At 44.9% G+C, this 13,810-nt stretch overlaps 1 protein-coding gene across 1 annotated transcript in view; it reads right to left on the bottom strand.

Moving 5' to 3' along the window:
- Positions 1 to 13,810, bottom strand: part of LOC109307346 (uricase-like) — a 52,451-nt gene that overhangs the window by 10,072 nt on the left and 28,569 nt on the right. The window contains exons 2-4 of the mRNA XM_019531186.1: positions 11,979 to 12,197; positions 6,449 to 6,565; positions 6,247 to 6,325 (exon numbers count right to left, since the gene is read on the bottom strand). Coding sequence (XP_019386731.1) covers positions 6,247 to 6,325; positions 6,449 to 6,565; positions 11,979 to 12,197 — 415 coding nt within the window. The remainder of the gene's footprint in view (positions 1 to 6,246; positions 6,326 to 6,448; positions 6,566 to 11,978; positions 12,198 to 13,810) is intronic.

Raw genomic sequence — 13,810 nt, 5'->3', positions numbered from 1 at the left:
TCTATTCCAAACCTTGGAAGCTTAGACAGTGAAGAAGTTCTTTCTTCTGTCCAGCCTGAATTGGTCGCAGTGGAGTTTGTGACCATTCAATCTTGTCATCCCTTGGGGCACTCTGGTGAACAGACATTCCCCCAGATCCTGGTGAGCATCCCTGATAAACTTATAGGTGGCCATCAGATCACCCCTGAGCCTGCGCTTTTCCAGGCTGAAGAGTCCCATGGCTCTCAGCCTCTCATCCATCATAAGGTCTGTTTTCCTGACCTCTGATCATGCGCGTGGCTCTTCTCTGGACTCTCTCAAGCTTCTCCATGTCCTTTTTGAATTGTGGAGCCCAACACTGGATGCAGTACTCCAGCTGCGGCCTCACCAAGACCGAGTACAATGGGAGAATGACGTCCAGGGATTTTCTTGAGAAGCTTCTATGGAAGTAAGCCAGTGTTTTGGTCACTTTACTAGCCACAGTATCACAGTGAAGGCTCATGTTCATCTTGTGGTCAATCATGACCCCCAAGTCCCTTTCAGCTGTGGTGTTAGCCAGCGTAGCACTGCCAAACCTATAAGCATGCTGCAGATTTTTCCTGCCAAGGTAGAGAACCTTGTATTTTTCGGTATTAAACACCATCAGGTTCTTGCCCACCCATTTGCTGAGCCTGTCAAGGTCTGCCTGGATCTCCCTCCTGTCCTCAGGTGTGGATGCTTTACCCCAGAGTTTGGTGTCATCTGCAAACTTTACCAGTACACTTCTGACACCAATGTCCACATCACTGATGAAAATGTTAAATAGTACAGGCCCTAGGACAGAGCCTTAAGGGACCCCACTGGTCACAGGGCACCACAATGATTGGCTCCCGTCACCACCACCCTCTGGGTCCTACTGCATAGCCAATTCCCCAGCCAGCAGATTGTGGTACGGTTGAGGCCACAGTTAGCCAGTTTAGCCAAGAGGTGATCGTGGGATACCAGATCAAAGGCTTTTTTAAAGTCAAGATATACAATGTCAATCTCTTCCCCCTTGTCCAGGTGATAGGTCATCTGGTTGTAAAAGGAAATGAGATTGCTCAAGCAAGATCTACCCACAACAAACCCAGGCTGGCTATCCCTCAGGATATTCCTTTCAGCTAGTCTGTTAAGGATGGCCTCTTTGATAATATTTTCCAAGACCATCCCCAGGATAGAGTTAAGGCTGATAGACCTATAGTTAGCTGGATCCACTTTCCTCCCTTTCTTGAAGATCAGCACCACATTGGCCCTCTTCCAATCATTGGGCACTTCACCAGAGTGCCAAGAGCTCTCAAAGATCCTTGCCAGGGGCTGAGCTATGATGTTTGCCAGCTACTTGAGTACCCTGGGGTGTAAACTGTCAGGGCCAGCTGACTTGAAGGTGTCCAGTCTGTCAAGGTGTTCCTTCTTGAGGTCAGCTTCAATGGAGGGTAAGGAATCTCCCTCACCTGAGCCTCCCTGACCCACAGTGGGTAGGGGTGTCTCATGAGAAACTGATGCAAACTCAGTGGGTAGGGGTGTCTCATGAGAAACTGATGAGAAACTCAGTGAAAAACTGATGCAAAGTACCCAATTAGCAAGTTCATTTTTTCCTGGGCATCAGTTGTCAGTTGCCCCATCTGGTTTAGCGGGGGTCCAATGTTGCCCTTGCTTTTCCTCCAGCTCCCCACATATCTAAAAAAGGATTTTTTTATTGTCCTTGATATTTGTAGCTAGCTGGAGTTCTATCTTAACCTTGGCTTTCCTGGTTTGCTCTGTGCAGGTCAGGACCAGAGCAGAGTATTCCTCCTTGGTTGGTGGTTCCAGTCCTCCATCCTTTGTAGGTCTTTCTTTTTAGGCACGAGGTCTGCTAGTTCCTTGGAGAGCTAAGGGGGCTGCTGTGCCCTTTTGCTGCCTTTCCTCTGAGACGAGATGGACTTTGCTTGTGCATCCAGGCTCGCTCCCTTGAGGAGCAACCACTCATCCTGAACTCCCCTCCCCTTTGGACTGTGGCCCTGTAGGGCCTCACTGACAAGCCTCCTGAGCTTGTCAAAGTTAGCTTTCCTAAAGTCAAGGACTTCTGTATTACTGACTGACTTGCCAGCTTTATGGCAGATGATGAAGGTGATCAGCTCATGGTCACTGTCACCCCAGCTTCTCTTCGATCTTTAGGCCACTGATTAGGTCATCCCTAGTTGCCAGTACAAGGTCAAGCAGAGCTTTACCCCTTGTCAGCCCATAGACTTCCTGCGTCAGATAGAGGTCATCCACATTTGAGAGAGCTTTGCGACCACTCGGATTTGGCTGAGCGCTCCTCCCATGAGATGCCTAGGTAGTTAAAGTCTCCCATGACAATCATACATCAGGAGCGTGCAGCCTTAGCCAATTCCTGGGTGAACTCCTGGTCAAGGTCTTGACCCTGGGTAGGGGGTCTGTAGTAAACTCCCACCATAGTATCCCCTGTGCTGTGTTCCCCATGGATTTTAACCCAGAGGGTCTCAAGTTGTCCACCGTGGGTGCCAATGTCAATGTCAGTTTGCAGGGACGTGTAGTTTTCCTTGACATGGAGAGCTATGCCCCCGCCCCTTTTGACCACTCAATCCCTCCTGTACAGGGTATAGCCACCTATACCTGTGGCCCAGTCATGGGTAGATTCCCACCTGGTCTCCGTTTTTTCCAATGACATCATAGTTATTTGCATTTAGCAGAAGAACAAGTTTCTCCTGTTTATTCCCCAAGCTCCTGGCATTTGTGTCTAGACACGCAAGTGTCCCCTTGGGGGCCCTTGCCTTGCCTACATTTTGTTCCAGGGCTGGGGCTGGGGTGGGTTCCCTTAAATGCCTTGGCCCGCTGGCTTTTGCAAGGGTTGCTCAGTGGGCCAGCAGTGGCAGTAGTCCCCCCATCCTCCGACACGCTTAGTTTAAAGCCCGCTGGAGCAGGTCAGCCAGTCTGGCTGAGAAGAGCCTCTTCCCCAGCGGAGAGAGGTGGAGGCTGTCCCTTCCCAGCAGCTTGCTGCCTCTCTCTCCAAAGAGTGGACTATGGTCATGGAAGCCAAAGCCTTCCCGATGACACCAGTGCCACAGTCTTTGGTTGACCACCTGGATCCTCCTCTCCCTCCTCAGCCCATAGCCCAAGATTGGGAGGATCAAAGAAAACACCACCTGCACCCCCAGACCTTTAAGCCCCGCACCCAAATCCCTGTAGTACCTCATGACCCAGCTGGGAGCTCTCTGAGTCGTGTCATTGGTGCCCACATGGATGAGGAGCATGGGGTAGCAATCAGTGGGCTGGAGGAGTTTAGGGATTTTCTCTACAGTGTCTTAGATTCTGGCTCCCAAGAAGCAGCAGACTTCCTAAACTAAGGGGTCAGGGCGGCAGATTACCCCCTCAGTCCCCTTCAGGATGGAGTCTCCCACAACAAACACTTTGAGTTTAGTCTTGGGGAGAACGGGGGTGGTAGCTACAGTATTGTCTGTGTTGCCTGTGGGAGCTGGCAACACAGCAGGGTTTGCTGGGACTGCAAGAGGTTCATACCTGTTGCTGAGCTCCAGCAGGGCAGGGGCCTTGGTGTGATGGGCCTTGGGGCCCTTCACCACCTTAGTCCAAGCCCTGGAGTAGATAGTAAGGGAGGTCCCTGAGTCCTCCCTTGTCCTGGAGGGAGACTGAGCTCTACCCTCTGTCTCCTGAGGAGGAAGGGCCTGGCAGTAGGAGTCTATCTCCTGCTCACAGTCCCTGATGGCACACAGTCTCTTAAAGTCTTCATCCCACAAACAAGCCAAAGCATGCAATGAAGTCAAATGGGGTTTTGGTTTTGCAAAGAATGTGGCAGACTTCACATAACATTTAAACAGTCTTATATAAAAAGTTGCTTGCATAAAGATACAATTACTGTTGTTGAGACTCCTTTGAGAGTCTGGTATGATACTACTGAAACTACATCTTTTCAGACATGAAACTAAGTCATATCCATGACTTAGTGCAAACTAGGCAGTTGGACTTAAATAGTATGTATTTTGGAATGTCCCACTTGTTAGAGAAATGCAAATGGACAAATTGTAGGCAATAATTGCATAAATTTAAGCAGGTCATTTTCTTAACTCCTGTGAGGATTTCTAGTAGCTGTGCCTTGTACTTAGAATCTAGTCCATAATGGTTGTAATTACTACTGTCCTACCTGTCGGGCATCTAAATGATCTGCAACTAGATCTAGACAGGTTACAGGGGTGGGCGGACAAGAACAGGATAGGATTCAGCACTGACAAGTGCAAGGTGATGCACCTGGGGAGGAAGAACCAGCAGCATACGTACAGGCTGGGGAACTCCCTTCTCATCAGTGCAGAGGCAGAAAAGGATCTTGGAGCCATTACTGATTCCAAAATGAACATGGGCCGCCAATGTGGGGACACAGGCAGGCAGGCGAACTGAACCTTGTCTTGCATCCACAGATGCATCACGAGTAGGTCCAAGGAGGTGATCCTCCCCCTCTATGCGACACTGGTCAGGCTGCAGCTGGAGTACTGCATCCAGTTCTGGGCATTGCACTTCAGGAGACATGTGGACAGCATCAAGAGGGTCCAGAGGAGGGCCACTCGCATGATCGGGGCAGGAAGGCAGACCCTACGAGCGGAGGTTATGGTACCTCATAAGAGAAGGCTGAGGGGGGATCTGGGGGCCATCTACAAGCTGGCCAAGGAGGGCCAGCAGGCTATGAGAGAGTCCCAGTTCCCCCGAGCAGTACTGGGAGTAACGAGGAATAATGTCCATAAGTTGACCGAGAGTAGATTCAGGCTAGATATCAGGAGGCACTACTTCACTGTCAGGGTGGCTAGGATCTGGAACCAACTTCCAAGGGAAGTGGTGCTCACCCCTACCCTGTGGGTCTTCAGAAGGAGGCTAGATAATCACCTAGCCGGGGTCATTTGACCCCACCATTCTTTCCTGCCCCTGGCAGGAGGTCAGACTTGATAATCTGCTCAGGTCCCTTCTGACCCTACCTACTATGAAACTATGAAGTACCTAAGTGTGATTTTATCCTACCCCATTCACTGCATCTATTTTTGTAACACACTGGGTATGTCTACACGTGTGCTTTAATGTGCATTAGCCTATTTTAATGCGCACTAAAGCATCACTAAAAAAGTGCTATTTAGCTAATGTGCTTTAAAATGAGCTAATGCAAAATAAGCGTCACTTAAAAACGATGGGCATTTGTATACACATGTGTGCCACAGTGCCAGGCACGTCTGAAAACACCTGGTGCTGCAGTGCATGCATTTGTATAAATGGCAAAATGCACGTCAGCACTGAAAAAATTATGGCAGCCCACTTTTGCATTGAAGGTGTTTTAGTTAAAAAGCATTTTGCTGGCATTTTCTACACACCGATGCAAATTCCACTGTTGATACAAATGCATGTGATGCAGCTCCAGGCACATCAGGTTGTGTGTCCACAGACTTGATTAATTGAGTCTGCTATGATGCACTGGATTTCCGGTGCGTTGAAGCAAACAAAGGTACGTGTATAAATGCCCCGTAATCTTTAGTTAATGCACATTAAGACAGGCTAATGCACATTTTCCTACTACTCACAAGCTCATCAAACAAGCTCTAGTTAAAGTGCCCCCACTGCCATGTTGAAGCACAGGGACGCTGATGCATGGGGCATGGAGGCTGGCTTGAGCACAGTAATTATCACACTCCAGCAGACTCAATTAATTGAGTCTGCTCTGACACACTGTAAATACAGTGCTTTGGAGCAGCCTCCCAGCTCATGTATAGGCACCCGGAGGTAGTAGATTTAATGCACATTAACAAAAGCACACTAATGCGTGTGTAGATACACCATTGTCCCCTTCTCCTTAAGTCTGAGTCACAAAATAGCATTAAGGAGGAGGAGGATAACCCACCCAGCTTTTGCAATAACTGTTTTTATAGGGACGCAAGCAGAATAGAACAGAACTACTATGTTCCATACTGCATATACCCAACTTGCCTAATAGGTAGAATAGAGTCTGTGAATTTAGTAAAATAATAATAATCTAAAACTGGATCCTGCATTAGTTGAGAGTAATCTTGTGACTCATGGGAACAAGGCCTGAAGCAGTGGACATATATTAAGAAGTGTTGAGTGTGTTCCTTTCTTTGTTTTATAGTTCTGGGGACCTTTTGATCACTGCAATCATCTCTAAATCTGTCTCCATTCTTAGTCAAGAAAGACATTAACAAAGAAGGAATACATTTGTAGGAAAATTAAAGATGTTTTTCTCACCATTCCGACACAGTTCAACTTCACAAAAACGAATTCCTTCAGGTGCAAAGATAAATGAATGGGCATGGGAAACACAGTTCTACAAATTTAGAGCAGAGTTGTAAGTAAAATCATCATGAATAATTGTGGTTTAACTTAAAAAGCGATCTAAATAAGAACATAAAGAATAAATAAAATTATTGTGCTGGCATTTTTTTTATACCTGGTGTAGACGGTGCCATGGTGACTCTTGAATAAAGACTTTGGCATACAGCACATGGCAAAATGAGGAGATGAAGTGATTACAAATATCCAGGGCAAACTCTTCTATAACTTGGACCTAAGAAGATAAATAAGATATTAGGGAGCACCAATTACCAATTTATGGAAACATGCACAGTTTATCTTGTTTAATACTTAATTATACAATTGTTAATTAAACAATTGTAAAACACATTTGTAGACAATAGGGTTTTTATTTAATTCAGGATGTACACAGCCTAAAACATTTAAACTGCTTGGTTATCACCAGGGATCCTAGTTTTCTCTGTTTAAAAATCACAAATTTTCTGACTTTTAAAAAACAGAAAACACTGCAAATTCTCTGATTAATAAAACCCTAAAATCCATGTTTTTCCACAACTAAAATGAAATGCCACTATATATATATATATATATATATAGGTATCCATTAAACACAATGTTTTATTGATATATTTATCATTTTAATGCTGTCAGACACATCTACACATTGCCCTACACATGATCGCCAGGAACATCACCGTAGTGGCATGTGCCCTGGATATAGTATGCCACCACAGTGACGTAGCAGTGAAATCTAACTGTCTGCCATACACACAGTGCAGTAATTATCTGTACTGTGCTGTGCTTTAGTACTTCCAAAAGGCTTCCCTGCCCTGCTATGCTGGGTCTCGCCTGCTGGGCTGCAGAAGCCCCAGAAGGAAGGCAGCAGGGTGGGGAGCACCAAGACCACAATGGGCAGCCCGCGTCCTGCCCTGCCCACTGGAACTCTGACAGCCCACAAGGGGAACCTGCCGTTTCCTACATTTTTCTCCTTTAAAAGGAGAAAATCTGCATTTTTCTGTGGTGAATGGAAAACTCAGATGCTTTGTTATCACACACTGTACACTGTGAAGGTAGGTACTGAGTCACAGTTAACAAAGATTCCTTTTCCTTTAGATCCAGTAGCACCTACTCCATGAAAATAATAGGGCAAGCTGGGGTCATTGGGTTGAAAAGCCACTACTGAAGCTTGACTCTTAGAAGCTATCATGTCAAAAATCTCCTGGTGAATGACATGATTTAATTGAAGAACAGTAAAGGCAAAAGAATGGGTTTCATTAATGGGACTACAGTGGGCATGTCTTCATGAGGCATTTACTGCAGAGCTGATTAATGAGTTCTGCAGTAAAATGTCACTGTCTACACATGCAACCCTATTAGGTCAAAGTAGACTAATACATGCTGCCACAGGGTAGTCCAGCTATGCGTAAGTACTACCTTGTGGTGGCATTGTTTCTTGCGCTGCAGCACATGTGTAAACAGTGATGGGGCTGGCTGGGGAATGAGGGTGCTTCAGCATGGGGCTATCCAGCATGTAGCCCCCACAATGAAGCACACTCATGGCCCAGCCAGGCCCGCTATAGCACACAAAACCCAGTCGGAGCAACTTAGACTGGCAGGGGTCCTAGGAATCAGCCTGTCAGCCTAAGACTGCTCCAGCTGGGCTCCACGTGCTGTGACTGAAGCATGAGCAGCCCCTGTGCTGAGGCACACTTGTGCCTCAGCCAACCCTCTTCCCCCCACCTCAGCTCATGGAGCCTGGTCAGAGCAGCCCTGAGCTGGTAGGCTGAGCCCCTGAGTCCCCTGCTAGCCCAGGCCTGCTCTGACTGGGCTCCATGTGCTGTGCATGAATTGTTGTTTGCTCCCAGGTGCAAATTCAAACAGTGTGCTTGGGGGCAACACGCTCTGGAATTTATTCATGCACATTAAGTGCACATGTAGATGCATCCAGTGTGATATTCTTAAATTAGTCAGAACTAAGAGATTAAAAGAATCATTGATGAAACTAGAGGAAGATAATACCACTTATCATGGGCTAGTCCGGAATCCTAAGTTTTTATTGTTAACACCATAGACCACTTTGAAGTCTGTGAATGAAAAGCAATATATAGGAGGTAAATGTTTTTAATAAAGAATGTACTTCTATTCTACTAAAAGAAAGCTGAAGATAAATATGAAACCAGATCCTAGGTACAGGGCTATACACCCTGCTACAGAAGAAGGCAAAAACACCCACAGTCCATGTCAGTCTGACCATGGGGTAAAATTCCTTCCTGACCCCAAATATGGTGTTTATTCTGACCCTGAGCAGAGGGGCAAGACCCTCTAAGCAGGAACCTTTGGCTTTGCTCCTAGCGGGAGAATTGGCACACCAATGTCAGCCAATACCCAATGTCTCTGGGGAGGCTTAAAAACACCCCGACACATATAGCAGGAAAAAAGGGGCTGGGGAAAGCAACCAGCAAAGCCAAGAAGTATGGAAAATATCCATCGTAGAATATAAGCATAGCTATGCCCAGATCTTACCTGACCATTGGCTGTCCACCCTATTCTTGAACACCTCCAGTGATGGAGAGTTCACAACTTCCTTGAGCAGTCTATTCCCCTGCCTCATTATTTTCACAGTGAAAAACTTTATTTCAGATATCCAATCTAAATTTACTTTTCTGCAACTTCAAGCCATTGGTCTCTGCAGCAAAGGACAAAAAGTGTTTTCTTCTTCTTTGTGGCAGCCCTCCAAGTATTTAAAGACTGTTATCATGTCCCCTCATAAGTGTCTTTTGTGCAAGCTGAACATGCCTAGCTCCTCTTCTTATATGACTTGCCTTCCAAGCACTTGATCATCTTTGTCACCCACCTCTGGACCCTCTCTAGCTTCTCATCCTTTTTAACATGTGGAGCCCAGAACTGCACACAGTACTCCAGATGAGGCCTAACCAGTGTGAGAAAAGAGGCACTATCACCTCCCATGTCTTGCACCTGGGGCTTCTATTGATGCAGCCCAAAATTGCATTCATCTTTTGTACGCCTGCATCACACTGCCAACTCATATTGAGTCTGTGGTCTACTAAGACTCCCAAATCCTTTTCCATAGAGTTTGCATCCAGCCATATGTCCCCCATTTTGTATTTGTGTTTTTGATTATTCCTCCCAAGGTATAGCACCTTGCATTTGTCCACACTGAACTTTGTTCTGTTAGCTCTAGCCCAAGCTTCATAGCCATAGAGAAGAGTTGGGATTACCACAGCCTTATATAGTAGGATCTCTGTTCAAGTCCTGATGTTATGATCATTGAGCACATGATGATACAGTCTTCTGAATGCAGAGTTGGCACATTGGATCCTATACTGGTTCTCCTCATCAATGTTGGCCTTCTTTGAGAGATGGCTGCCAAGGTATGCAAAGTGTTCAACATTCTCCAGCTCCTGCCCATCAATGAGGATCTTTGTCTCATTGATGGACAGGGAGAGTTGATTGGCCCAAAGCAGGCTGGCAAAGCACCCTTTGCTTTGCTGATGTTAAGGGTTAATCCCTTAACTGGTATGCTTGAGGGAAGCAGTTGAGGATTGTTTGTAGGTCCTCCTCCAGATGTGCAATGACAGCACAGTCTCGGCATACTGAAGTTCCATGGTCAAAGCCGGAGTAACTTTGGTTTTGGAACAGAAGCAGGAGACATTGAACAGGTTTCCATCCATCCTGTACTCAATGCCGATGCCATGTGGCAGACTGTCACAGATGAGTATCTTGATGACCGCAAGAAAGATGGAAAACAGAATTCATGTAATAAAGCACTAGAAGTGAAGCAAAGGGAGCCAACAGGCACTGTCAAGCCAGGGCAGGGCGTGCGATGGAGCCACGTGAACAGTTTACCCCAGTTCAAATGGCAAAGAGGTCCATATGCTCCAGTAACTTCCCAAGTATTAAGGTGAGGCTAAGCAACCTGTAGTTCCCCAGGTCCTCCTCCTTGCCTTCTTTAAAGAGGGTACCTAAATTGGCCCTTTTCCAATCCTCTAGTACCTGGCTGGTTTCCCATGATTTCATGACAATCGGTGTCAAGGGCTTAGAGATTTCCTCTGCTACTTGCTTCAGGACCCTGGGATGAAGCTCATCCAGTCCTGCTGACTTGAATTCATTCAACAACAAAAGCTATCTGACTATTTTTTGTTATCTTCTCCTTCAGCTTGCCACCTTCCCCTATTAAGTGGCTAGCAGCTTAATTTTTGTGTGACGACTGAGGCAAAGTAGCTATTGAGTAGCTCTGCCTTCTTTGTACCTTCAGTTAGCGGTTCCCCCTGGTTTGTTAACCTAGAGCTTCCCTGGTCCCTTTTTTCTGGACAACATACTTATAGAACCTCTTCTTGTTGTCCTTCACCTCCTTTGCCAGGTGCAACTCATTCTTTATCTTTGCCTTCCTGATTTTGTCTCTGCAGGTTTTTGCTGTTTCCTGGTATGGGTTCTCAGTGACCTACCCATTCTTCCATCGCCTGCATACTTTCCTTTTGCATTTGAGGCATTTTAGAAGCCCCTTATGAAGCCATGTTGGTCTCTTGCTATTCTTCTTATGCTCCCATTATGTTGGGACAGTTTCTTGTTGAGCTTCCAATATTGTGCCCCTTAGAAGGTCCCAGCCCTCCTGGGTGCCTTTATCCCTCAATTTATCTTCTCATGACACTAAGTCTGTTAGATGCTTGAGTCAAATGAAATCTGCCTTTTTGAAATCTAGCGTCCTAATTTTTCTAACCTTATGCTTTCCATGTCTCAGGATCTGGAATTCTCTCAGACTGTGATCCCTTCCTCCCAAGTTATCCACATCTTCACATCCCCCACCAGTTCTTCCCTGTTGGTCAGGACATGATCAAAGATAGATGATCCCCTAGTTGTCTCCTCCACTTTCAGGAAGAGAAAGGTGCCCTCCACACAAGTTAGGAACCAGCTTGACATTTTCTCTTTGGCTACCTTGTTCTTCCAGCAGATGTCTGAAAAATGTAAATGTCCCATCAGTACCATCCCATAGCTTTTGGACTGATTTTTCACTTGCTTCAAGAGTTCTTCATACTTCCTGAGTAGGTGGCCTATAATAATTCCCCACCATTATATCAGTGCTGTGTCTTTAATCTTTCATCTTTACTCAAATGCATCCTGCTTTGCCTTCCTCTTCCTCCTGGACCAGGGGACAAGAGTATGTTTTTGACATACAAGGCAATACCACCACCTTTTCTCCCAATCTTGTCCTTCTGAAACAGAGCGTAACCCTCAATGTTCACATTCCAGTCATAAGGGCTGTCTGATCTATCTATTTGATCTATCTGATCAAATTCAAAATGTATATAAAATAAAGATTATTTTCACCTATGCACCAAATCAAGCTACCCAAGTGAGGAACGTCATGAAAGAATGGAATACTCGAGGAAGGAGAGATCCCCTTCAAAATTTTTAAAGGGATCTGAGTGCCAAATTGGAAAGCCAATGAAGAAGAAGAATGTAGAAGACTGAATTGGGGTTTTGACTGCGTACAAAATCTTTTCACCTTTTACCTGAAGAAAAGCTTCTGGAACTGTGTGAGCTTTGAAACTGCACAAAATAGAGCAGTAAAAGAAAAGAATCAATCTTTTGCAGGAAGTTAAAAATAAAAAAGTATAGTAAAGCAAATTAGTTAAATATATATTTACCCCTTTTTGTTTTGCAATAGCGTAGATGGCATTCTTGATGGTGTCAGTAGGGATAACATCCTTATTGTCATCATGAAAGTACTCCTTGACTTCATTCAGTCTAATATGGGCACAGACCTCCACTTCTTTAATGCAGTGTCTCTTGCCTTCTCTTCTAATGTAAAGGAATTTAACTAAATTCTTTCCATACTCAGAATTGAGGACTTCCACCTCTACAGGCTGCAATGGAAACACATTTTTATTACTCATTAGATAAAGTACAGGTATAAAAGAACCCAACAAAAGTCTCAGTCAGGCTCAGATTGGTCAAATATCTGTTTATCATCCTGAGCAAATATTTAGTTTGACAAAAGAGACAAATAATCTGCCAATATGGACAGGAAACCTGAGTCTCCACTACATTACATCTGCTTTGTATGGATGTAACACCATTGAAATTAGTGGACTCTGTCACACTGGTAGAAATCACTGGTAGAAATGAAACAAGAATTACACACTGCTGAATCAGGCCCCTTATAATGTTTGTTGTTTGTATTGTGGTAATGTCAAAGCACCTCAGTTATATAATAGAAGCATACACCATGCAGATGCAGTAAAAAGACCACAAGAACTTACAATGAAAGTATAAGACAAGAGGCAACGGGTAGCTAGAACACACAAGTGGGAAATGCAGGGAAACAGGCTGGTCATCTGGAATGTAAATCAGGCTGTGTAAATGCTCTTACCTGCCATAAGTGAAAATGACCTCACAGTAATGTGTTCATAAGCCCATGCCCTGAGTGACTTCATAGAACTGGATGCAGCAGTTCTGAATTTGTACTACTCTAGCTAGGATCAGGCTGTCCTCAGTCTTTATGGCACGCATGCCACATCATGAACTCAGCTCCCCATTAACATTCCCTATCTTGTCACAGGTTGAATGAACTGGCTGTGCAAAGAGAAGTCAAAATCCTCAATGTTCACATTCCAGTCATAAACCTCCACAGATTTTTAAGGGAAAAGTAGTGGTCTTGCCTCATTCCAAATCTATTGTTATCTCCCTAGTGCAAGAGAATGGGAGCTGTTTTGTGACAAGGTAATGGAGACCGTAGTTGCTATGGACCGTAGTAATGGAGACCGTAAGAATTTTAAAATGATTATATATCCTGCAGTTATTGCAAGAAACTATAACTTATATTGGGGTATCTGAAGGTTTATTATACATTTGTCATGTTTGAGTTCAGGGGGAACTGTGCAGGGAAGAGACACTAGTTTGGCAGATGAGAGCATCCAAACAACAGTTGGGGTGCAATTAGAGTACCATTGTGCTTCAGGCCAAAGTGACCCAGGGTCTCTTACAATATTCAGAAGAATAGCAGAGATTTCTTCTGAGAGGAAGAAGAACGTTTGTTTCTCAACAAATATTCTGCCTGAGAGGACATATTTCAAAGACTGGCTTCAAGAAACCTGAAGGGATTGGTCTTTCTCTTTCCTCTAGGAACAGGTGCACCCTACAGAAGAACTCAAAAGGAACATAGTTCATTTTATTGTTTATAAGACAGATTTTCTCCAAAACATTAATACTTTGAGTATTGAATCAATAACACCTCGCTTTACAGAAGTTTTGGATTTCTGTCAGGGATTAGCAGTGTCATTGCCTAAGTAGAACTGAACTGCAGAACTTGAACTTAAATCTGATTGTGTTTGGTACAGAGTAGCCTACAACCCAGCCCCTGATTGTGAGAGAGTGCTTATGCTAAGCAAGGCCTAGCATTAAAAAAAATGCACTAAAATTCCCAGAATGCTTCAAGGAGGTTGAGGAGTCAGCGATTGACATTCTGGTAATCACTTTC

Source organism: Crocodylus porosus, unplaced genomic scaffold (assembly GCF_001723895.1).
Source record: "Crocodylus porosus isolate Cpor-Errol unplaced genomic scaffold, CroPor_comp1, whole genome shotgun sequence".
Lineage (NCBI taxonomy): Eukaryota > Metazoa > Chordata > Crocodylia > Crocodylidae > Crocodylus > Crocodylus porosus.
Note: the sequence above shows the minus strand (reverse complement) of the source record. Positions and strands in the feature narration are given on the sequence as shown.